General features: G+C 50.9%; 1 protein-coding gene across 4 annotated transcripts in view; it reads left to right on the forward strand.

The window, feature by feature from the left end:
- LOC114668901 (contactin-4-like) overlaps nt 1-25,517 on the forward strand; it is a 453,222-nt gene that overhangs the window by 264,950 nt on the left and 162,755 nt on the right. For all 4 annotated transcript variants that reach the window (XM_051921332.1, XM_051921335.1, XM_051921334.1 and 1 more), the window contains exon 4: nt 8,225-8,400. In XM_051921332.1, the coding sequence (XP_051777292.1) occupies nt 8,225-8,400 (176 nt within the window). The remainder of the gene's footprint in view (nt 1-8,224; nt 8,401-25,517) is intronic.

Genomic DNA, 25,517 nt, shown 5'->3' on the forward strand with positions numbered 1-25,517 from the left:
GAGTTTTGTTCCACATTGAAGTGACGCTGCCTTTTGAAGGCTCAGCCATCAGGTGGGAGCGCCCTTCACTTTCCGAGTGACGTCATTAATGACGGTTTGTGTAATCGCCCAGTAAGGCCACACAGTTCTAAACGGACCAACGGAAGTGGGGTCCTCGAATGTCAGCGTTGAGCTGCGGCCAGACAGCAACGCAGGGGAGACAAACCAAAACTCGGGCAGCAGCATCGGAGACCGTGGCGCCCCCTGCTGGCCATTGGACACTGTGGGTCTATGCTGAGTGGATGGCTCTGACAGTGCTGGGCACAGCTGTAAGTCTGACTGACTGTCGGAGTTGGCCCACCTTTGAACGCTATGAGGGGCTGCACCTTACGAGGGGGCTGATCAGCAGAGTTTGTCGTGTCGCTGGCCTTGTAGGGTGAGTGGTCTCACAACCTGATTTTCTGATGTCGCGTTTCCCAGAATACATTGTACATCGGGTATCACCATCCTCGTGCCCAAATAGGGGTCTTGGGGAATGTTCACTGGAAGAGGCTGAAATAAACACACGCAGCGGTAAGTGACATGGATCATGCGCCTCCTCCACCACCCGCCATGCCCACTTATGCCACTTTCTGTGCCGTGTCGACGTCTTCCACTGATCCCTGATTGTGACTTTGCTCGGCTTGCTGGTTTCTGTTCCAACATTAAGGTCAGAAGAGGAGCTGACGCTGAAACAGCAAAGCAGAAATCAAAGGTCGAAATGCCAGACCAAAAAAAACATTTGGCTAAAGTGAGTTTGAATCGGGCAGTGAAGACGCCAGCGGACTGTTGGAGACGAGAACATCAAGAGAACGGGCCATTCAGCCCTCGAGCTCGCACTCGTGACGTCACCAAATGACTGGGCCAACGGTGACCCTGTGAATGAACCCTAAAGGCCTCACGACTAACATCAGCGTTGGGTACGAGACCCCCAGGAGAGCCGTGAAGATGGCCCCCCTGATCTTGTGCTCTTTCAGGCCCGCCTTTCACACAAGCGTGTTCTGTGTAATCCTGAATGAATATTGAACCCTCCAGGAACGCCAGGTTACCTTCACGGTCGTTGTGGCTTTTGCCTGCCTGTGGCGGAGTGCCACCCTCGCTTTGCTTTCCGCGACTTGTCACCCTTTTTGAGTTTCTGAGGTGGCAGCACCACAGCACTTTCTATAATATGACAAACAAAGATTAAACACAATTGACAGACCTCACAGGAACATTTCTAACATTCAGGAAAGTCCACGGCCTCCCCAAATCTGCCACCGTCGCATATCGCCAAGGAGCAATGGCACAGCACCACACGTGACTGCCATGCCAAGCAAAGGGCACAGTGCCCATACACAGCATGGCCACAGCAGATTGGCAGCACCCACGGGAATAAACCTAAGCAGATCCTGGCCACACGGTGAGCTTAGGAACGTAACGAGGCACGATATTTGGGTTACGCCAGAGGACAGCGCCACCAGTCCTGACAAGTCACATTCCGTCTCGGATCAGCTCCCGTGTTTTGGACCCTCCATAGGGCTCGTCTCACTTTAATTCCCATCACGTTTGGATAAAATTCTAATTTGATTAAAGTCTGATTTCATTTTCTATCTAATTTGTAGGATCTTCTGAACAGTTGGAGAACAATTAAAATGAAGAGCCTCTTGCCTTGTTCAAATTTCCCCACTGAGAGTGTGAATGGAGTGCTTTATTCTCGTATCCCCCTCCAGTTCTTTATCAGACCTTCAGATTTATTTAAAACTCGCTGACATGAAGTAAAACAAATTCACGGCTAAGCACAGAGTCCTTTCCAAGGAAGCAAGCGTTTCCTCTTCAGCCTTTTCCAGCGTTGAGTGGGGCCAGTGGGAAGTGCTGGTGTGACCAAAGAAAAGGCCAAGTCTGTGACCCCCTAAAGGGTGTAAACCTGTGGCCTGTTAGGATCATCGGTGCTCCTCCTGAACTTAACAAAAAGTCATTCACACGTTGAGGAGGAGAGGGGAGCCTTCAGAAGCACAACTTGAGCCTTTCCACGAAGCTGAAGTCAGGAATCAGAAGCGAGCGTCGACAGGACCTGCAAATCCACAAGTCCTGCGCACCTCAACACCCAGAATGACAAACCCAAAGGCTGCACTTTTAAAACGAGACATTGACGGACGTGTCCAGACTTTGGCTCTCGGTCATCACTGAGTTGTCCTTGTGTTCACTTCAGTGGATTGGGCTGATTAGCAAACCCTCAGGTCCACACTTAGGGACGGGATGGTGCCCTGGGCTCTCACAGAGCGCAGGGGCCTCCATCATTCTTAAATGGAACAAGCACAGCTCTTCCTAGAGATGCCCACCAGGCCAATTGCAGCAATTGCAGGGCAAGGGCTTTGGCAGAAGGGGGTGACCAAGAACCCGGTGGCAGAACCTGCATGGAGATAGGAGAAACTTCCAGAGAAGTGACCAACTCTGCAGGGGTCTCTGCTCTGAAGATCCTGAGCAAGCTTGGTGAAGCATCATGGGATGGAGGAGCTTAGCAGAGACGTCCCTAAGGAACAGCTGGGAATGTCCCTGAGTGGCCCAGTCGGGCATCTGTGGTCTCCATCCCACCTGGTGCAGACTGGTCCATGGGATTGTTTAGCTGTATTTCCAATACATTTGCAGAAATGTCCATAAGTCTTGGGGGAAAAAAAAAAAGAATTGCAATGATCTTAACACAAAGACGCCACAAACTGTGACAGAAGTGAAAAGGGGGTCTGCGCTGGGTCTGAGAAATCGACTGCCAACAGCCACGTTGTGTTTTCTCGACGAGGAGTTGATTTCCTGCGCAGTCAAATCTGCTTTTCTTTATCAGCAGCAAAACACTTGGGGTGAAGAGAAAAAAATAAAAACCCAGCGTGTTGTTTCTGTCCTGTGAAGTTGTGGGTGTTATCAGTAAAAGCACTGCCATCACATTAAAGACGGCGTGTAACCGAGCGGCCAGATAGTATCAGGGGAGAAAAATGTCTTCATCTTGGCCAGGGATGCAAACTTCAGACGATTTCAATACCTGGGGACAGATGAGGCCAGCAGCGGCCATCTTGTCATTAACAGAGCCACAGAGAGAGAGAGAGAGTGAGAGAATGAGAGAGAGAGAGCGCCAACTCGGCCCTTTAGCAGATTTATCAGGGTCTCGGCACCAGTTGTGACTCTCCTGTTACAGGCGCATCTTTTTAATAAAGGACCACCGAGTTACCCTTTTGGTCAGTGTGGGCTCATCTGCTATAAAACATGAAAGGCAGTCTATCTGTCTGTCAGGAATAATCTAAAGATGGTGACAAGATGGTGACAGGGGACACATGCCACAAAATAGCCAGAGCAGGAGCCCACTAGTCTACCCCAAAATAGGCCTCACTCTAGGGCCCCCAAACTCCCATCCAAGCCCGAAATGAGGCTCTGGCTTTAAATGTCCAGAAACAGAAGAACATGCCCTCAAGGTAGAGGATGACTGTAAACCTGTGGCTGATAAGACAAAGGTGCACGAGAATCCTTATAAATGGATGTTGTTTTAATAAATAAAGGTAATGCAGAAACTGTCAAGAAAAAAGAAAAGAAATTCAGGCAAAACGGTTTGCTTTAAAAGGCAATTCGGGGCAAACAAGTCGAACCCGAATGCTGAACCTGACCAGTGATGAAATAAAGAAACCAAAAGCAAACCCAAACTTGCTACACAAATGGCAATCGACCAATCAGTGAAGCTCAGAGAGACTGAAACATAAAAGTGATGTCATGGTGGCTCCACCTGCAGCACCGTGGCGAGTGTGTAGAATTACCCGACCTTGAAAGGTCTCGTCTTCCATACCTGAGCCCTAAGGTAACTTCTGAGGTCATCCATGACTAGACGGCCCTCTGTTACTGGTCCTTAAGAAGCTCTTCCTGTCCTGTGTACGGAGATGGGTTCAATTCTCAGTGGCACGTGCCACGCCACATGAAACACCTGACCTCCAGCACCATGACGAGTGAGCAGATCTTCCTGACCTCATCACTTCTGTCTTCCTTACCTGACAAATCTCAGATCAGACAGACAGACAGAATTCAATAAGAAGAAGAAAACGAGAAAACTAAAGCTGTTCACAAAGTTAAATCTCCATTCAGCAATGAGAGTCCAGTCCACCCGCCACTTGTTGCAAAGGCAGGCAGCCAGCAGGGGGGACACACAGGAAAAGCCACCAAAGGCCAGCTGGCTCCCAGAAGCCATGGGTGATGTCTGAGAAGCCGTGCGCTCTGTTGTGTGTCTGCGGCCCCCCCGCCCCGCCCCGCTCACTGTAGTCATCCTTGGGTCCTTCTCCACAATCCACAGCATATGGGTGGGTCGGACTGCGCCACCAGCTGGTTTTGGTGAAGTGGTCAGCGCCGGACTCCTTGTGACGAGCCTACGACCGAGCAGGCCAGTTGAAGACCATCCACACCCCCCCCCCCCTCCTCGTGTCTGTGTCCGTTTCATCCTCGGTCAGCCGCGTATAGTGTGTGTTTTTGGAGTTGCAGACGTTGTCGGTGCAGTGGGCTCATTAACGGCCGCTGTGTTGATTCGGTGACACTGGCTTGTCACGTGAGCTTAGCGAGGCCGCGTCCAGGCTCAGTATACATGGCTCGTGATGCCGCCAGGCGGTGTCACAGTTAAAGATGCAGTGAGAGCCCACAGACGTCTTCAGCCTTCCCTCCCCGTTTTGTAGGTTGGCGTGTTGGTCCGTCACCCCCCCCCCCCCCCCCCCCCCCCCCCCCCCAGTTAAACGGGATGCGCCTGGCGTGGATATCAATATCAGCCGACTGAATTATTTAAGCTCGGGCACTAGTGGCGTTGTCGGCAGGCACAATTGCCTGCTTTTCATTTCTGATATTTAATACGCAGGCCTGCTACATGGCTGTTCACAAGCTATCAATAACTGCTTGCATGATACCTTAAGTAATATTGTTCACTCTCCAGATAAATATTTAATGTTTCTCTTTACTTTGAAGATAAATAGAAGCGGCCAAACTGCTTGCACTGCATTAAAGCTGCACTGTCACCGCGTGCAGTCGCTTTTGTTCTCCAATGTAATTTTAATGAGCGCTGAGAGTGGGCCGAGATCCTTCTGCACGGGGACCCCCAGAGACCTGAGTGAGGGCTGAGGACCGCCCTGGAAAAATGGAACTCAACCAGCGGCACACTGAGCCCGGAAAAACAGAGAAAAGACCAGAGAAGCCATGGTGGGGGGGGGGGGGGGGGGCCAAAGGCACAAGTCGGGCCGCACCTCTCAGCCAGGCGTATCCATGAGGAGAAATTGGCAAGCAGGGGCTTTGAAGCAGTTCTTCATTCTACAATCGATAAAGAAAAAAAGAAATAAAAAAGCAACACACGCATAACGCAGACCTGCCGGAGCAATGCAGCGTAAAGGGGAAGGCCACTCGAGCGAAACGGGGACAAACACGCACCGTCCGGACCACCAGAGCCGCTCACTTCGAGGATAACTTTGCGTTTTTCATGGCAGAGATGTTGAACCCTAAAGTTAAGCGTTTTCTATAAATGTGAAAAGCTGCACAGCCAGTCCTGCCAGTTTTTTAAGAGAAACCGAAGCCTCAAAACTCCGCAGCTGCCTCCATTTTTTCAAGCTAAGGCGCCCTGAGATTCAAACACACGCATTGTAAAATGGCTGATGTCGTTAACTGGGACCCCCAATGAGTTCTAAAGGCATTTGGCCACCAGAGGGGGATATCCGCCTCAAACCCCGGCCACTAATAATACTAATAAATGGAAAACTCATTCTCAAAATGCTCTTCAATAACAATGAGGGTCCGTGGAGCATAAGAAACAAAGGAATTGCCCAGGACCACCAAGGCACAGTCCAGAAATGGAGCGGTGAGGATTCAGAAATCCAATAAAGCACAAGTAGACTCGCCAGCTCCCCAGCAGGACTGTGGGAGACCCTCTGGATTGATAGGGCAGTGGGCAGCACCTGGGACTGATTGGCATGTGGCTCCACCTCTTGGGGGGGGGACCACCCACAAAGTACACGGAACCTAACAAAGGGGGCTTATCCACAAACAAAGCAACACAAGTCAAAGTATTAAAAATGAACAAAAGGAGACGTAAGCCCCGAGTTTGAACCCTGGCTGTGTGTCGTTTTCAAACAAGAAGAGGCCAACGTTCTGAGATCATCAGCACTTTCACCCCTGGGGGCCGTGAAAATCACAATAACCCGTTCGTTCCACGTGCTTGGAATCGCATTGATTTGCTTCCATATTTATGAGAGAATAGAAAACGTCTCCTCACCTCACGCCAGGAATATGCGATCAAATGATTAATTCCAGACAACGGAAACACAGAAGGCATGTTTTCCAATATTGAAACATTTGACACATTTGTGAAGTTCTTTGGCGCTTGTTTTCCAGTCGCACTTCTTGCCTTCCATTATTAAACGCTAGGACTGGCCACGTCATTTTAAACACTTACAGAGAACAGAATTTTTGCTTGGCATACAATAGGCCTCAGCTGGCAGCCCCATAAGTTGCCCACATTGTGCTGTTGGGAGGCCCTGCCCCCTTGGGCTCAAGAAATCGACTCTCACCGAGGGCATAGATGGACTGGTATCCTGACCAAGATGAATGGTCTTTCCTTACCCAGCTGGGATGCCAGCATAATAGATGGGGTGTGGCAGACTCACTTCCGCGTACACTGGGTGGTGCCATCCCTCTGGTCGAGCTCCCTTATGGACTCCTGCAGGGCACAATGGGAGTTGCATTCTGTCTTGGGGGTTGTTGGACAGCTGATGCCATCGTCCTCGACCTCCAGCCTGGCGCATCGAGAATTAAAGGACGCCGACGGGCTCGAGGGAATCCATTCTGTGGCCGCAGTGGAGAGGAGGCCGCACAGGACAGGCGGCGACTCGTCTCCGTGATTCCGTCTGAATGTCTTATTGAGTGGGATCATGTAAGAGTCATCCATTATTCTGCTCACCTAGAGAAGCAAATGATAGGCGGCCGATCGACAGGTTTTAATAATGATTGGTAGGGGCCTTCCGAAAAAAGTGATTAAGGCCCGGGTCCCGCTTAGTTAGCGCTAAAGCGTTTTAACGGCTCTGGGCTCTATTGATTAAAAATGTAAATGTCCGATGTGTGGGTGAGATGTAAATTGCCATAATTATAGGTTCACAACTTTAAAAAGCCATTCTTGCATTTACTAGTCATTGATTGTGCTGCTCTCCAAAATAACAGCAACCTGCTAAAGAATACGCAGCCATCATAAATGAAAAATACGCGGCGCTGATTACATCTAACATCGATAAGGAGCAGCCGTCTGCTGTGGAATACATAACTGGAGAACAAAAGAAAGAGCAATTTGTTTTAATTACTACTTTATAATGATGAAATGAAATTGTTATGCACAATGACGAGGCGAGGGGCAAGAATGATGGCACTCAACTTGGCTGCCTTCCTGGGAAGTTCGGTCTCGACGAGAGCTCATCCAGGCAGCCATCAATTTCAATCGCTGCTATCAAAAAATAAAAAACACACAAACTTTACAGCATCTGTGGACCACTAAGCCCTTCTGCCTGCACGACGGCCCCCCGATCGCCGGTCTGTCTACATTTTATACAGTGCCTTTCATCTGTCCCTCTCTGACAGGCTCTCTAAATCGCTTTTCTGTTATATGGCGCCTTTCTGGCTGTTTATCTGTCATTATATAGGGCCTTACACGGCACATGTCTGTCTGTCTGTCATATGCTGGCTCGAAGATCTGCCTAGATATTGTATGGTGCCTTTAGCGGCTGTTTTCTGTACTTTAGATTACCTTTCCATATTTCTGTCGTCTTCTCTTTCTGTTTTATAGTGCCTTTTATACCTGGATATCTGTCTGTCTAGCTCTTACATACTGGCTTTCAGTCTGTCTGTCTGTCGCCTAGTGTCTCATCAGTCTATTTATGTTAGAATATATTTTACATCTCTTTTCTAATGTAAAGTGCCATTCCATCATTCTATCTGTGTGGCACTCTGTCAATCCACTATATAGTGCCTTTCATATCTATCTCTCTATCTCTCTCTCTCTCTCTCTCTCTCGTTGGCACATGTGGAGCTCGAGTGTGTTCTGTGCGTGGCTGTCTTCCACTCCTTTTCTCGAGATATCGAGTGACCCTCGTTGTACTCTGGGGTCTTTGAAAGAAAGAGCCTTTAAACTATTTGTGTAAATTGTAGAGATGCCGTCTGAGTCGATGTTCTTTGTTGTCCACAGGTGGAAGGCTAACGGGACGTTTCTCGACCCCAGAGTGGATTATCATTATACTCTAGTCAGAGGGAACTTAGTAATCAGCAGGCTGAACAAGGACCGAGATGTGGGATCATACCAGTGTGTGGCGTCCAATCCATTTGGGACCATCGTCAGCAAGGAGGCCAGCCTTCAGTTTGCATGTAAGTCTCTGGCTTGATGTGGGATGGCGTTCTGGAGGGTCTTCCGCTTGGCTTGGACACACAGTCCACGTTTTCTTATGAAATGTTTGCTTGTGAACTCGGTAGATGTTTCAGAAGCTTTCTTGGGGCTCCATTCAGACTGCAGCTCAAATTATGATTTTTGGCTCCTATCCGATTTGTTGCCGTTAATTTTGTAAGCAGTCCAGATCTGACGTGAGTGTGTGCAGACATCTATCCTCTATTCACAAATTCAATAAAACCCAAACTGATCAGACAGATGTCACCTGATAGACCACCGTGAACACCAACGGCGCACTGGCTGCTAAGCAGCTTCACGCTGATTTTCGTGCAGGACGTCTGCAAATTCATCAGCTCAAGATGGCAAGGAAGAGCATCAGAGAAGTGGGAAGTCACAGCTTTGGTGCTACATCTGGGACGGGACTGGTAAGAGGAAGATGTGGATTGGCCTGGTGACAATTTTGGAATTTTCAGGGGGACGTTTGATAACTTGAGTCTGCAGCTGTCCTCCAGACCTGAGGTGCACCATTTCTCTCAGGGGCAGGAAAATTATAATGACAGGACCAAGTGATGGACAAGACAGAAATCAAAGGTGGCATTTCAAGCAGGCATTGTGTCCAAAATGAAAAATACCAAAGACAACAGAGCCTAAGACCCAAGCCGGGGTCAAAGTCGAAATGACATGCAGGCGAATCTTAGCCAAACCTCAGGTACACACACAGACACAGACACTCTATGTCCTTGTTTGATGGACAAGCCGTAGTTGTGCAGCACTCACCTTCCCACCATCACGACTCTTAGGGCCGAGGACCAGCAGAGGTCAAAGCAGGGAGGCTAAGCAGATTCTGGGGCAGAGATGTCCAAACTCAGCAACTAAATTAATCCAAAATGAACTGATGACCTAGGAAATGTCGAGCTCGTGCACCAGAGATTGGTCTTGAAAGCTCCGAACCTGGGTTGACCAGAGACATCACACAGTCAGGGTTACGTGGCCAACAATGGCGCTGGCAGCATGACGTAAACAGTAAAAGTAAGGAGACACGACAAAACCCAAACATGAACTCGTGAAACCAGCGGTGGTGGTGATGTCACATGCCACAAATCATGGCTGTCACGAGGTAGCTGGAATATCAATGTCCCCCAAGATGGTGTCAGACCTAAATAAGATCAACGGCAGTGCGCCAGGATGTGAATTATGTCGAGGTATTCAAAATGGAGTCTCCATGTGTGTTGAAAGCCCTGAACTAGAAGAACATCTGTGGAATTCACGCTGACAAAGATAAGAAAACATTCTCAGTCATAAGAGAGAAGTGCCGCTGTCACCCCAAGTGCCCATTGAGTCCGCCATCTTGCTTTGTGTCCACTGGCACGCTGAGTCGGTACTGACATTCATCTTCTCGACACAGAGACTCTGACGTTGAAGGTCTCAGAAGCACCAACGTCAGATTACTTGGAGGTGTCCATTTCCGGATGATTCCGCTTCAGGCGTTCACTTCACATTCAGGTCACGTTCAAGTCGCACATCGGATTCAGTGCCACATAAGCGAGCAGCCCGACTCCCATTGCCTCTGGCATTTGCTGTTCTGGCGTCTCTTAAAAGGTGACATCTGTGTCACATGCGGGTGAGAGACGTCGCCCAAGCCAGGGGTTTTGAGGTGCTGGGACCGCCGAGTGTTTTGATCTGCACGTGTCCAGTAGGGGCCGCCCTTGCTGTCTGCTTGCCTGCCTGCCTTAGGTGGTCTTTGACACCCACCTTGAATCATTGAGTTTGGAGCCTCAGCTCTCACCTTGCAGGTTTGTGGAGAGAAGCTCGGGGGACTTCTGTTGTCTTCTAAAGTCGTTTTCTGAAGATTTTGGGTTTCTTTGGAGGACGCGCCCCAGTCACGTTCACTCTTTGTACCCGTCCCCCCTTGTGCTGGTGGCACATCTGTTCCCTAGCAGCTTGCTGGCTGTTTCAGTTTGTGATGCTCAGAGACTGGAGGCTACTGGGACTGTTCCTCGTTTCATGGTGGGTGCCACAGCTGGTCTCCCTCACGCCAGCAGCCATTCTTGGCCTGTGTGTGTTGGTGCGGGTGGTGCCCGGTATGCCCAGAATAAAGCAGCTGTTATAAACTGGGGGGGGGGGGTCTGCAGTGGGCTGCGTTTTGTCATCTTCTTTTCATTGTACAGCCACATGAGAGCAAGATGGCAGCCGTCCAGAGCAATGGGGACGGTTTTCCTGTTTCCACTATTTAAAAGCAGAGAGAAGGTGACAAGAAGGCGTGTGTGTGGAATAGCGGGATTTTATTTTTATTTTCTAACTTTGGAAGAAGACGCTCTGCCGCTCCATTAGATTCTTACTGTAACTGGTGCAGCAGATCACCTGTGTGGAAATCCGCCTTTCTGTGAGGCCCCTGATTGGTTTGCCTCGCTGGACTCGCGGGTGCAAGGCGGCAGGACACTGAAAGTGACCGTCCTCATGGGCAGAGGCGTCTCTGCATTAAGAGTAGGTGGGCCCTGCCGCCTCCACGCTCCAGCAGATGTTAACACCCCGTGTTGTTTATGGTCCGCTCCACTCTGTCGTCCCAATCCCGTTTTATTTTTCCAGTTTTCCATGATTTGCTCCCTGCATTTTTCTTTTGGGAGTCTGTGACTTTGTCTTTGTTGCCCTTGGACCCTCAGAGGGCATTGTGGGTGTGCGTCCAGGAACCCGTGACAGCAAGGGGCTTGTTCACCAATGGCCTCTCCTCGCCCACTGAAACGATTTGAGTATTTACAAGTGGAAATAACTGAAGGGGGGCTCAATGAAGCCATCGATTCTCATCGTGAAATGCCGCGCTGCTTTAAACGATGGGGCGACTGTACGATCGATCTCTGTGGGGGTCTTACTGTCGGCCTTGTGCACAGCTTTGCTCAGGTGGGCTTTGATGGCCGAGCCCTTTGGAGAGAGCCAGGGATTGACTTTTGTGACGCAGTTGAAGTTCTGAATACCTCGGTGGTCGTGATTATCGTGAGCCACGTCTGCGCCGGACACACACTCTGTCTCTCTCTTTGGTGTTTTTTAAACGTATTCTTTGCTGCTGCTCCCCTATAGCAGTATGGTGACAGACCTCCCATTGTGGCCTTACTCGGCAGACGTGTTGCTGGAGACCTCGGACGTCATGCTTCTCCATCACCTTCCTCGGCCGCTCTTGCTGCTCTGCTTTTCCACGGCTTCTTGCCTATGACCTCACTCACCACCCGTACTTGGCATCACACAGCTTTTAATCCAAACGGGTGCATTTAGCCTTTCTGAAGATACTGTCTTGGCCCAGCAGGCCTGAGGATCCCCAGATTTGGACTGGTGCCCCCGTTCCATTGTGATTCGAGTTTGCAGCCACAGCAAGGAGGGAGTGAGGCCTTCTAGAGGCTCCACAGGCCAAGCCAGGCCGCGCCTTCCCAGCATGCCTACAGTCTCACCCCAGGCAGTCTGTCCCAACTCCACAGGGAGGCAGTGGCCTAGTCAGGCTCAAAATACATCCATGAAACCTCTGGCTCATCTCTATCTATGGTGGGTACTGAGTGAGCGTGACACCCGCTCACGTGGACTGGACTGGCACCCCGTCCTGGGTGGGGTCCTGCCTTGAAGCTGAGCCCCTCACACGGTTTTTCCTTCCACATCTTAAAAATGTTCATCTGTCACTTTCGGGATGAACTGCGTTTTGTTGTGTGGCTGCTAATGATGTTGGCACCGCTCCCTCGCTGACCTTGTGCCCAGGGTTCATAGTCCATGCTCGCTCCTTGCCCACACGTGTCGTTGGAGTGGCGCTCCACCAGGGTTGGTCCCTGCCTTGTGCCCAATGCTCCCTCATCCCAGAGACTGGTCACACGAGTCCACATGAGCCCCGTTGCGCAGAGGTGTGTGCCCGGGTTGGACTGGTGCCCTGTCTGTGGTGCCTCCTGCCTTGTGCCCGATGCTGCTGATTCCAGAGCTCTCGGAGCGCGCCGTTATGCTCTTTCCGCACGTCTCTACTTTAGGGCCCATCAGTTTGCTTACACTGGCAGCTTTTTTCAGGCCAGCGCCGGGTAAAAGAATTCAATAATTGTGATTTATTTTCTAGAGATGAGCGTGAAAAATTGTAAAATAAAAATGATTTTCAGGAGCAGGGTAGTTTCACAATCCCGCTGACATTTTATAGGTTTCATTTCACCTTTTTATGAGTCTAACACATGGTCATGTCGAAATGCTAGATGAGCTCAGGCCTGGCTCTTCCCTGACAGTGCCTGGCAAATTGCACTATTGACAATTTATGACAAATGACATCTCAAATGTGCCCTGCGATGGCCGTCCCCGCGCCATTTCTCATTAGCTCGCTCTGCTGTTCCCCTTCATTCCTTCCTTCCGTCCTTTCTTTGTTTGTTTGTTTGTCTGCTCGCCATTTCTGCTCTTATCCTTGGCTGTAATGAACAGTTGCCTTTGGGGAAATCTAATAAGCACAAAACTGAGAGGAGCCATCAAATGCCGCGGTGTCTGCATCCGGTGGCCGCCGTGCCAGGCTGGACGTCTGCGCCATGGTGTTTGGCAAGCCCACCTGATTAACCGTGAAAGCTGATTAATTTTGGGGGTCTCTAGGCCTGCTGAATGGTCAGCTGCTCTCATGAAATCTGCGTGGCATCATTTACAAAGATGAAAAACCCAAGGATTCGAGGGGTCTGCCATCTCGCGTGACCCACCCAGATATGAGGAGGGGACGAGGCAGCATCCAGAGGTCTAATCTGCACGCAGTCCACTGGGGTGGGCACAGTGAGGGGTGCTGCTCACTCCGCTGAACTGTCAGTTTGGATCAAAAGGTTTTTGAAACCCGTGTGCTTGCCCGACTAGCGCCCTGTGAGTTCTGCGCAGCGTCAGACAAACGCGCCGCCATCTGATTCTCTCCGACTCCATTTTGTATGTCAGGGAGGACTAACAGTGGCATCCTTGGTTGATTTGGCACCGGCTTTGACGTTGAGTGCACACGCGTGATTTGACTTTCGTTTGGTGTCCATGTTCTGAATTTGGCGAGTGAACCGAGGTTGGATGTTCACGTCTGCCGCGCCTGCCTTGTCTCTGGTGCTCTGCGAGGGGCTCCTGTTAGCGCGCCACACAAGTCAGCTAACGGAGTAGTGCTGTGGCGCCAGCGCGCGTCCTGTGCCATGTCATCGGCGTCATTCGTGGTGTGTGCCGGTGCCGCCCGTCTGATTCTCGACTCTCGCGCCATTCTTTTCACTTTGAACTGGTGGCGCTCTTGTTCTTCATTCAGACACATTTATTTTACTGCATATTAATTGTTTGTTTTGTGGACTTGTTTTAAACAAGAAATCGACTTAATCCTCGACTAACACCTTTGTGTCCCTTTGAACATTTAGCAGAAGTGAAAGCCCATAAACTTGAGATTGCGCTTTGCTTTCTAATTTCACATTTTTTACGTGTCATCAAGTGCCCTGGCAGTCTTTTGAGTTTGAACCAAGTCATTACCCGAGAGCGAGGCCCACAACTCCTCGTTCAGATTCTCAGACGTGTCGTGTGCTTAATTACACGTTTTCACTTTGTGCTGTATAATGTGAACTGCGTGTGCATTACCTGAACACACCTTAGTGATGCGATTCATTAAAGGGGGCCAAGTGCCCCCACCACCACCCCCCAGTGTGGGTCCTGTTGATGAATCAAATCAATCAAATGAGCTCAAAAACCCACAAAACAGACGTCACCCAAGGCAAGCCAGACTCAGGAAAATGGGAGGCTTCAGCCCCAGGTAGGCCTCAGGAAACAAAATGCAAATCTCTTGAAGACGTCTCACTGGGGGAGAACTGGGGGCTCTGGCCTGAGCAGACAAGTCATACGAGGATTGCCCCCCCGCCGTACCTGTTGCTGCTGATTGGTCCTTTGACTTTCCTAAGGCAGTACGTTTGCTTTGCTGTTAGTCGTGACGCGCGACACGTGGATGAAAGTGCACCACGCTTTTGTAACGCACGGCAGTCTGACCTGACAATTGTGTGCTGTAGTGAGAGGCGGTCGGCCCCATGCTTGATGTGTTTGTACTTACAGCACGATGAACCCCAAGTGAAACGCAGGACACTGAAGCATCATGGGAAGGACCACCTCTCCCCCCCATTCCTCACTCACGAGGTTCCTAAGTGACTGTGTGGTGAGGCCAAGGCGGAAGAGGCGGGAGCTTCATGATGTCAGAGGAAGTGACACGATAACAGCCAGCTGTCCATCATCCGCTGTTAAGGTAAAAGGGAGGGAGGAGTCAGTGACCACACCCACACCCGGCCTGGAGGAAGCCCCCTAATCCCGCATGTCCGCCCATATTAATAGATTGTGAGCGTGTGACCCAGTGCTGGACCCAGTGATCTTCCAGCATCCCCTTGAAGGTGTCCTCCTGCCTTGTGTCTGATGCTGCCAGGATGGGCTCCAGTGCTCCTTGACCCGTCAGTGCTGAGGTGCCGTCTCGGCCGCTGCTGTTGCCTCGGGTTCAAATCCTGGCCTCTGCGTCTTTTCCTCCCTTTGATGTTCTCCTCGCTGAGGCTGAAGTTTATCCTCACAAAGTTATTTTTAATCAATGACTGCAGCTGTTTGTTTCACGACCTCATTGTTCTGGAAATACTCGGGCGCATGACGCTCTCATAGCCAACTCCATGCCTGGCAAGTCTGCGGCCTGAATGGACTTGGAGACTAAATGTGAAGATGACAATGGTGGGGGTGACTGCTGTTACAACGATGTAGCAAGGTGGGCACCTGCCAGTTAGGGTACACACTCCAGATAGCTGCTGATTTGGCAAGAGAAGACGCACGGGCACAGGACTGGCTGAGATGCCAGCTTGACCTCCGAGTTTGTGACCTGGCCAGCAGTGTCACGCACAAGCATCCTCATGACACTGCCATGGTCACTTGGAGGGGCAGACATTTGGTTCCATGTAGTCTGTGACAGTCCTGGAACTGCAGACGTCTTATTAGATAACTTCGGAACAACTTTGATAAACTGGACCAAGGATACGCAAAAATAGAAAGTTACTGCAAAACTGTGGCTGTGCATCAGTGCCTACTGGGCATGTGCCACAGATGAAAGGGGGAGCAGGTCTGTCTGTGATATACAGTAATCCCTCCTCCATCGCGGGGGTTGCGTTCCAGAGCCACCCGCGAAATAAGAAAATCCGCGAAGTAGAAACCATATGTTTATATGGTTATTTTTATATTGTCATGCTTGGATCACAGATTTGCGCAGAAACACAGGAGGTTGTAGAGAGACGGGAACGTTATTCAAACACTGCAAACAAACATTTGTCTCTTTTTCAAAAGTTTAAACTGTGCTCCATGACAAGACAGAGATGACAGTTCTGTCTCACAATTAAAAGAATGCAAACATATCCATCCATCCATTTTCCAACCCGCTGAATCCAAACACAGGGTCACGGGGGTCTGCTGGAGCCAATCCCAGCCAACACAGGGCACAAGGCAGGAACCAATCCTGGGCAGGGTGCCAACCCACCGCAGGACACACACAAACACACCCACACACCAAGCACACACTAGGGCCAATTTAGAATCACCAATCCACCTAACCTGCATGTCTTTGGACTGTGGGAGGAAACCGGAGCACCCGGAGTAAACCCACGCAGACACAGGGAGAACATGCAAACTCCACGCAGGAAGGACCCGGGAATCGAACCCAGGTCCCCAGATCTCCCAACTGCAAGGCAGCAGCGCTACCCACTGCGCCACCGTGCCGCCCATGCAAACATATCTTCCTCTTCAAAGGAGTGCGCGTCAGGAGCAGTGACTGTCACAGAGATAGAGAAAACAATCTCTAGCAAACAAATCAATAGGGCTGTTTGGCTTTTAAGTATGCGAAGCACCGCGGCACAAAGCTGTTGAAGGCGGCAGCTCACACCCCCTCCGTCAAGAGCACAGAAAGAGAGAGAGAGACAGAGAAAAACAAGCAAACAAAAATCAATACGTGCCCTTCGAGCTTTTAAGTATGCGAAGCACCGTGCAGCATGTCATTTCAGGAAGCAGCTGCACAGAAGGCAGCAACGTGAAGATAATCTTTCAGCATTTTTAGACGAGCGTCCGTATCGTCTAGGTGTGCGAACAGCCCCCCTGCTCAATCCCCCTACGTCAGGATCAGAGAAAGTCAGCGCAAGAGAGAGAGAGAGAAAGTAAGTTGGGTTTCTTCTCAGCCATCTGCCAATAGCGTCCCTTGTATGAAATCAACTGGGCAAACCAACTGAGGAAGCATGTACCAGAAATTAAAAGACCCATTGTCCGCAGAAATCCGCGAACCAGCAAAAAATCCGCAATATATATTTAAATATGCTTACATATAAAATCCGTGATGGAGTGAAGCCGCGAAAGGCGAAGCGCAATATAGCGAGGGATCACTGTAGTGCCTTTCGTAGCCATCTGCCTGTCTGTCTGACCTTATATTGGGCCTTCCTAAGAACGTTGAGACCGAAACGTCAGAAAAGGTCGCATATCAACCCGGGGCTCCTTGTATGTTGTGGCATAAAGAAAGACCTGGGTGGATGAGTGCCCATGTGTGGCATCCCCTTCACTTCAGTCTCGCTCTGCTCCTGGTTGCACGGTGACATTCACACCCCTCTCTTCTATGGTGCCTTTCATTGTTGTGTGACTCGACTCTGCACACTCTGTACCTGTGCCCTTCATTGTTATCAGTTTGTCTGTCCCTCTTGTCAGGAGTGGATCTGTTATATAGCGCCTTTCATCTGCACCTCCAGCTTGTATAGCGCCTTTCATTGTCATCTCTGTGTGTGTGTATTATATAGTGCCTTACCAGTCATGGCGCCTCAGGCAGGGGCCTGCAGACCTCATCATGTCCTGTCAGACCCTGCGACGGGCAGCTCAGCTCAGTCGGCTCACGGCGTCCCTCCACTCAGCAGCCGCTCTCTGTTTTCCACCCATGTGGTCTTCATAAGTGAATCTGCCGCTTGCCAGGCCCAGAAGAGACGCAGAACAGTTCCATGGCGGTCCAGACGCGGTCGGAGATGACAAATGTATAATGGCAGACATCATAAAGCAGTGCCACCTTTTCACGTCCCCGCCCTATGGCCTGGTTCATTGCCTGGCAGTCTGTGGAGTGGGCGCCAGCCTTGTGATGATGGAAGGTGTTGTAGCCTGGCACGCTGTCCATCAGTCACCCCGGGGAGGTGCTGCACAGGGCCTGCCACGTGCCTCCTGATGGGCATGTGAGTGATGAAAGGTGACAGTGACAAACCTGCTGATCCCTGGTGGCACAGAGTGCCCTGGCGAGCCCACGTCTAGAGTGTTCTGGAAGGTTCTCGATGTGCTGACCTCGCAGCCCCTTAATGCCCCACCAGTCTTCGGCCAGTGACAGTGATGAGCTACAAATGTGAAGTGACGCGGGCGTCTTGGTGAGTTCAGCATCATAAAAACGCTGCACACCAGACTCAAAGCGCAGTCGAAGGTGGGGGGCAAATGAGATTCATGAAAAGGTGCCCCCTGTACTTCCTCTCCTGGTGTCCCGGACGCCTCACAAATGGCGTTAAATCCCAAAATGTCCAGTGTGTGTAAAGTGGGCGAGAAGCTGAGGCCATCATCTGCAGTTTCAGCTGTCCAATGGCCCCCCGGCCTCGTCAGTCCAAACGGCGGGGATGCTGCACTCCAAGGGGGGCACTTAACCTGGGTGGCGAGGTGGCACAGTGGGTAGCAGTGCTGTGTAAATGTTGGTTCATGGAGCTCACTCTGCATGTTCTTTCTGTGCCCCCCTTCTCGAAGCTCCCGTTTCCTTTCCCAGTGCTGCTGGGAGACGCCCCACCCTCCTGCACTGGAAGGTCAGATGGCTGCCATCTTCTTTCGTTGCTGATCTGCTCATTACCTTCTCGCGTTGCTCTCATTGTGACAGATTGCTGTCCCATCCCAGGTGAATCGTCTCGCTGTTGGCGTCACTCGTGCTCCTCGACTCAAGCAGGCGGTCATGCAGAGCAGGGGGGTATGGGGGGGGGGGGGGGGGGGCACGCACTGCTATGGAGCTCCTGTCTAGCTGGAGGGGACTGCCACACAATTAGCTGCCATCAGCTCAGCAGCACAAGTGGCAGAGCGACTTGGCCAGGGTGAGGCGGTGAGAGCCCCCCGCTAGGCTGGTGGTCCTCCCTGGCATCGCGACCCTCGCTGTTCACTCGGTAGTCATGTGACTGCGTTGGTCTTATTCTGGAGAGTTCATGGACTGGACAGAAATGGGAGATTCTGAGATTCTGGTGCCAGTCAGGCTGCTGGCAGTGCCCTGTGTTGGGCCGTCACCTCCCAGACGCTTATTTGTCAGCCTCTAAAAGGGTCTCCAGAAACGCAGTCTGCCTGTCAGCATGGCACAGTCAAAGGAGCTATATAAGGCAGAGCAATCCTGGGCAAGAATAGTCCGAGCAGATGCCAGCTCAGGACCATCTGGACATTGTGCCTGTGTTCAAAGGATAAACGGACATACAGAGTGACAGGCGGGTATGAAAGGCGCTCTATAGTGTCCAGAGAGATCAGATGAGAAAGATGAGGTGACAGGAAAGGCGCCATATAATGGAAGATGGTTGGAATGTCACTGTCCATATAACCAGTGCCTGAGAACGCCATCTGTGCCACTCCCACCACACCTGTCTGAGTTTGCCCTCTGATGGTGCAGAAGAACTTGATGGTGGGTGATGCCCATGTATAGTGTGCCCAGGCACTTTACATGAAATGCCGTTAGAGCTGCACATATGAAGGCCATTGGGGCATCAAGCTGGTGACTCTCTTGATATGACAACCCTGCCATATCTGACCAAAGTACCCACCCTCAGCAGGGCACAGCAGAGCCGGACTGCTGTCGTGGTGTGGGCCGACCAGGCTTCACACGCGGCCACCATGCTTTTGCAAGTATCGGTTACTTGGCACTCCTGGTGCCCCGTCCAGGGTTGTCTCCTGCTGGGATCGGCTCTGGCCCACCGCGGCCCCCCTTCCTGAATGAAGTGGCTGTGGTGTTGTTATGGATGCTACCTGTGTGATGGGTGCCCGTGTTGATAGCTGTGGTGCCCCCTGGTCTAAGAATCACCTCGGGGTGGCTGGGCACCACAGTGGGGTGACTTTTCAAGCTGCCTGGCCACTTGCACGTTCCCTAAATTCACCCAAATCCTCGCTAACTGCCAGCCTGATTGGTTTAGCGGTGAGGAGCTCTTGGCGGCTTTCATTTGTGGCTCCTGCTAAAAGTCCAAATGTAATCAGCGTCCCACTAAATTGGTTACGTTGTCACGTTTTCAACAAAAATCAAATGGAAAGAAATCCGATACTAAGGCTGTTTGTCGTATTGGAGGGTACAATGGGGGGGCACCGCCCGGCTGTCTGAACTCACACTCTGGTGAGGCCTTTGGGCATCAGGGCAGGCGCTATATGAAGTCCAGTGCTGCCAGTGCAGTCCTCTGTCCCGGTCAGGTCCCTGTCACGTCCCCCCTTTCCATCTGTCTGGCTGTGAGCTCTGCAGGGGGTTTGCTTGTTCAGTCGTCGGTCACTTTGGCACAAACATGCGACCTTGGGTCCCTTTGCCGGGGTTGGCATTGCCTGAAATGTTTAGAATTTCCAGGTCATAAAGACGTCTCGCCACACTGGTCTGCAAGTAATCGGGTGACAGACAGCGCAGTGCACTTAAGGGTCTCGTGACGTACTGGGGGTCCCTAAAAAGGAAAGGTCACCGCTGTGTCCTCCTCCATGCTGGTTACTGAGGGGCGGGGCTGGAGTGACATCACTGCTCTCCCTCGGGGGCGTGTCCTCTCTCCAGGCTCAGGCGTGTGACAATATTTATTATGTGTGCATTTTTTGAAAATGGTTTCTACAATTTCAGATACATTGTAATGTCCTCAGCTACCTTTCATACTGGTTAGGCCTTCATGGGGCACCAGTTAGCCATCTTTTGCATGTGGGAGGAAGCAGGAGAGAAAATCCAAAGCCTGCGCGGGGTGAACATGAGGCTGAGAACTAAACTGATGTGAGGCAGCAGCGCCAGCCCTGAGCCGCCATGCCACCCTTAGGTGATCTTCGTCAGCTAAAACCACGTAGCGATGTGTCATTAGAAATGACGGCCACAGAGTGATTAGTGATGAGGTCCCATCTACAGGTGCCCCTCCATCGCCGCCCAGCACTGACGCTCCTTCGTGAATCTTCACCTGCTGGGAACTCCACTGCCGGCCGCTTCCTTCCTTTCTTTCTTTTCTTCTTCATTCCGTATACCAGCCAGCAGTAAGAACGAGAGCTCCGAGAGCAACAGACTGGGATTCGCTTAATTTACGGGGGAAATGAAGTCCAATACAATTTTTCAAATGAAAAGTCGCCCTTTATAAGAAAATGATGAGCTGCTCTGATTTCACGACCAGCTGTACTGTGCCGTGCGCCTCAAGGGAAGAGTTTGCTTTCAAGATGAAAGAAAATCCGGTAAAAGCCTGAGGGGCTGCGACTTGTTCAGCCGTCTTCCATAAAGACATATTGGAGGGGACTTAGGAGAAAATGTGAACTGACGAGTCGCAGTGTGTCAGTCCATGAAGGAGCCCACAGTGCCCCCCAGTGGGCCAGTCGGGCAACTCCTTCAGAGGCAGTGATGGCCGCGTCAAGACTGTTAGCAATGAAGGATTATGGTGGACCTGTTGTGACTTCAGGCCTAAACAACCGCAAAGAAATGTGACACTGCCAGAAAGCCTTGAGGCCTACACACTTGAAAAAGGCCTAAAGGCATCACCCTTTAAAAAGGCCTGAGGCCTGCACACTTGACAAAAGCCTGAGGCCTGCACACTTCAAAAGGGCCTAAAGGCATACACACTTGAAAAAGGCCTGAGGCCTGCACACTTGAAAAAGGCCTGAGGCCTGCACACTTGAAAAAGGCCTAAAGGCATCCACTGTTTAAAAAGGCCTGAGGCCTGTACACTTGACAAAAGCCTGAGGCCTGCACACTTCAAAAGGGCCTAAAGGCATTAACTCTTGATAAAGGCTTGAGGCCTGCACACTTCAAAAAGGCCCAAGGCCTACTCACTCGAAAAAGGCCCGAGGTCTACACAATGGAAAAATACCTAAAGGCCTACACAATTGAATAAAGCCTTAGGCCTATGCACTTGAAAAGGCCTAAACGCATAAACCGTACAACATGCCCCGAGGCCTACACACTTGAAAATTCCTGAGGTCCAGATGAAGTCGCCAATAGGGAGAGGGGTAACTGCTAAACCCTTGGCTGAAAATAAAAGAATCTTACATAATATGTTTAATCTACTTTATTAAATTATTATTATTATTGTTAAAATAAGCCTAAAAAGTCTACAGTATTTAAAATATCCAAAGCATTTTAAAGTTTGAAAATATATCAAAAGAATACAAAAAGAATATAAAACTTCCCACAGATTTGCCTCGTGCCATTTGGTGGTCCTTGCTCATGCGTTCTAAAACCCGCTGACCCCTCGAGCGTACGTCTCATGTCGGTGAAACATCTGACCGTTTGTGAAGCTCGTTTTCCATTTGGCTCAGAACATTTTGAGCAGAAGCCTCCGCCAGGTCATAGTGTTGAAACAGTCAGGACGGGGGGTCTGAAGCCCCTTTTCTGTTCTGTTGTTATGTTTTGTGTCGGCCACTCATTTTAATCTGTTCCTTTAATGAGATCACAAAACCCACCAAACAAAATGTCACACTGTAGGGATGGGACAGTGGCTTGTAGACCTGTGACAGGGAGGGCGGCGAAAGCAACTGAAATGGGGGACACGTGGCCACACCTTCAGTGATGGCGGCACAGCAGTACCACCCAGGCCAGGGCATTGGTATTCACTTTTTTGCTTTTTGACTGCCATGAGGGCCCAAGTCTGGAAATTCAAAAGAGCAAAGTAACCAAAGTGAAAATTCAGCAAGCTGTTGAAGACTCAAATTTAAGCAGTGAACAGAAACGGCACTCAGGTGGTGCAGTGTGAGCTGGGGCCACTAGGCGGCAGCATCACCAAATGTCATCTTACATAATAGCTGACTTTGACACCGTCTTTGTTATAAAGTTAAAGTGCCCAGTGGCGGTGGTAGGGGGTCTCGTGGTCAATGGTGAATTGAGGAAAGAGGGTTCAAATGAAGGGATGACCAGGCTTATCTGACCAAAAGCAAATATGACGCCATATTGAGGGTGGTAGCCCTCTTTAAAGTATAGTGCCTTTGACGTTGCACTGCCACCCTGGCTTGTTTAAAGTGAGTGTATGTGCCAACCATGCTATTTCCAGAGTCATTGATTTGAAGAGTGTAGGAAACTGGAGAGGTGCAGTGCCTGCTGGAGCCACTAGGCGGCAGCACCACCAAATGTCATCTTACATAATAGCTGACCTTGGCACTATCTCCATTGTAGAGCTGAAGTGCCCGGTGTAGGAGGTGCTTGGATACCATAACCCCGCCCCCCCCCCCCCCCACACACACACTGAGTGTACACATTGCATGCTTTTTTATTTTCTGTGTCTTTATTGTTATGAAGTGACATGCCAGTAAGAAGCGGGTTGCACATTCTCCATAAAGCTGATTTGACTCGACGTTGAGGCCTTTTCATTTCGTCCCCCCCGTGTGCCCCCCATATTCCAGGTCCGGCTGGGGTGGGTGCATCAGTTGCACATCTTTCACAATGATTGGTTAATTTTTTTTGTTCTTTATTTCGCCTTATATAATTTCTTGTATTAGTTTTCGCATACCCCTTGGCGTCAGAGCGCAGGGTCAGCCATTGTACAGGTTAAGGGTCTTGCTCAAGGGCCCAGCAGAGTAGGATCTCTTTTGGCAGTGATGGGGATTTGAACCGGCAACCTTCGAGATACCAGCGCAGATCCTTAGCCAAATGCCGTGTCAACAGTAAGAGGAGGTCCTTCAGTCCAGGGGGCTCATTTGCTTTGCCATCTTTCCGTTTTCCCGCTCCATGCAGTGGTTTTTGGGGGTCCTTGTTTAGCCTTTTTTTCAGCTCAGTGTCCTCAACTGGCAGGCAAATTGACTCTGGCTGCCCACCTGCCAGCCTACCCACTTTGACCTCCAGCTTATCACATCAGGGACTTCACATGTTGACCATGCAGACTGTGGGGGTCTCTGATTTACTCCTGAAGTGGTGCCTGTCTGTCTGGCCGAAGGTTCTGATTGCTGTAGAATTTGTTTCTTTCTGCAGACGCTCAAGGTCAGTGCCATTCAATGAAAGGACCGATTGTGCCAGCTTTTTCCCAGGCTTTGTCTGTCAGCAGAGCACAGCGTGAACATCAGGGGGCCTCACCTGCCCGGGGTCTTCACTCCCTTGTGGCTTCTCCAGATGTTCCCAACTCCTTCATTTCGTTCAGTTAGAGACCCCGTTAGACCAACCTGCTGCCTCCTTCAACGTCCCTCAATAACACCTGGCAGGGCAGACATATGGCAGAGCAAACGTTGTGATTAAAGGTGAGCCGATAAGGGACTTGCCTTGGTGGGGGTCCGAGAATACCCATGAGGGCAGGGCCAGTCGGGGTGCATTGCTTCCATTCTCCACCGGCCTCAGTGGGTTTGAATTGGGCGGACTGCTGCAGTGCCTGCTGAAATGCCCATCTTGTGTTTGTTGTGCCATCTGAGGACGCTGATCTACAAAAGGACCCTCAGAACGGCCTCCTTACTTTTGCCCCAGAGACCTGGGTTCAAGTGCCACCCTGTACACTGCCAGTGTCTGGAACTGCGGACGTGCAGCTTAAGTTAACGAGGGGCGCTGACCTGGCCAATGGGAGGGAGGGAGGGAGGAGTAAAGGAGTGCCCTGGGATGGACTGGCCTTGAACCTCATGCCGCTGGTGTAGGGAAAGGCACTTGTATAATAGAGAGAGATAGGAAAGGCACTATATAATGTGTAGACGGGTTCTCCTCTCTTTCTTTTCCGTATCTGCCCCTCCTCGCCATCATCCTGCCCGCTCTCGCTCGGCTCCTTCCTTCTCAATCGTCAGCCTTCTTCAAACAAACCCAGAAAAGCCTAACAAGCATTTATGTTGTTTGTCACTGATGGCCCCCCGTCGTGCCAGTCCTGCTGCATCAGCAGAAATGCGGGTTTTTGGCAGGGAGCGGCGAGTGTTAATTGGCGGCGCCACAAAGGGGCCCGAGTGTTTCTGATGATGTGACATTAAGTCCAGAGCCTCGCTGCGTCTCATCACTTGCCGATGGCGTGTCAAAACGATGGACGCCAAGGGCAGACGGTGATGCTGAGGCATTTGGAAGGCTCTGCTGAACGTGGCACTGGCCCTGGCAGCCCCCCTGCTTGTTTTCTGCTGACTGATGAAAATGCCAGAGCGGCACATCATGATATTTGAGATTTTCTGGACTGTTTTGTTGCGTGACAAGCCGCGCTGCCGTTGATCCCGGATGCTTAATAAAACGAGACGGAGGACGACAGCAGGTGACACTCACGCCACACGCTCAGCTCGGCGGTCAGGAGGATCGTCTCTCGTGCCGCTCCTCGTTCTCGGGGCTCTGCCAAGTGTTAGGACCCCACTGCGCGTAGATCATCACGTCCAGTTTAGCGGTCGCGGTGTACCCCTGGTGGTCCTGTCACCTCCATCGTGTAGTAGCAGCTCTCTGTGTGTCGAGACCCACTCATTCACACTGCACAGCATGTCAGCCTGGTGGTCTACAAACCCTTCGGCCTTCCAGGGTCTTCCTCGTATTCGTGTGTGTGTGTGTGTGTGTGACCTCGACATACGGACCGACTCTTGAGGATCCCTTCACCTTTCTTGTGGCCCGGCCTTGCCCAAGCTGTTCTTCAGGTTTCTCCTCCTCTGCCTTGCAGTTCACGAAAGATATCCTGAGACATCAAAACGGGCGAAATGAACAACGAAAAACGAGAGGAGGAGGAGGAGACTCACCGCTGTGCAGGGAGCGACAAAGACGTCAAACTCGGGACTCTGCTGCTCTTCTTTAAATTAGCAATGAGTGCCTGGCACCAGGAGGAGTCCCCCTTGGGTTTGAGATAAATGCCAGTGCCAGTGCCACAGAGAGCCGCTCACTGGGTCTGCTACTCTGTGCCCCGTCCAGCGCTGCCCATCACTTCACTTCTGTCTCATAAAGAGCCTTTCATGGCAGATGCTTGATTGAGGGTATGATAATATGGGACGGGAG

This window comes from Erpetoichthys calabaricus, chromosome 18, assembly GCF_900747795.2.
Source record: "Erpetoichthys calabaricus chromosome 18, fErpCal1.3, whole genome shotgun sequence".
Taxonomy (NCBI): domain Eukaryota; kingdom Metazoa; phylum Chordata; class Cladistia; order Polypteriformes; family Polypteridae; genus Erpetoichthys; species Erpetoichthys calabaricus.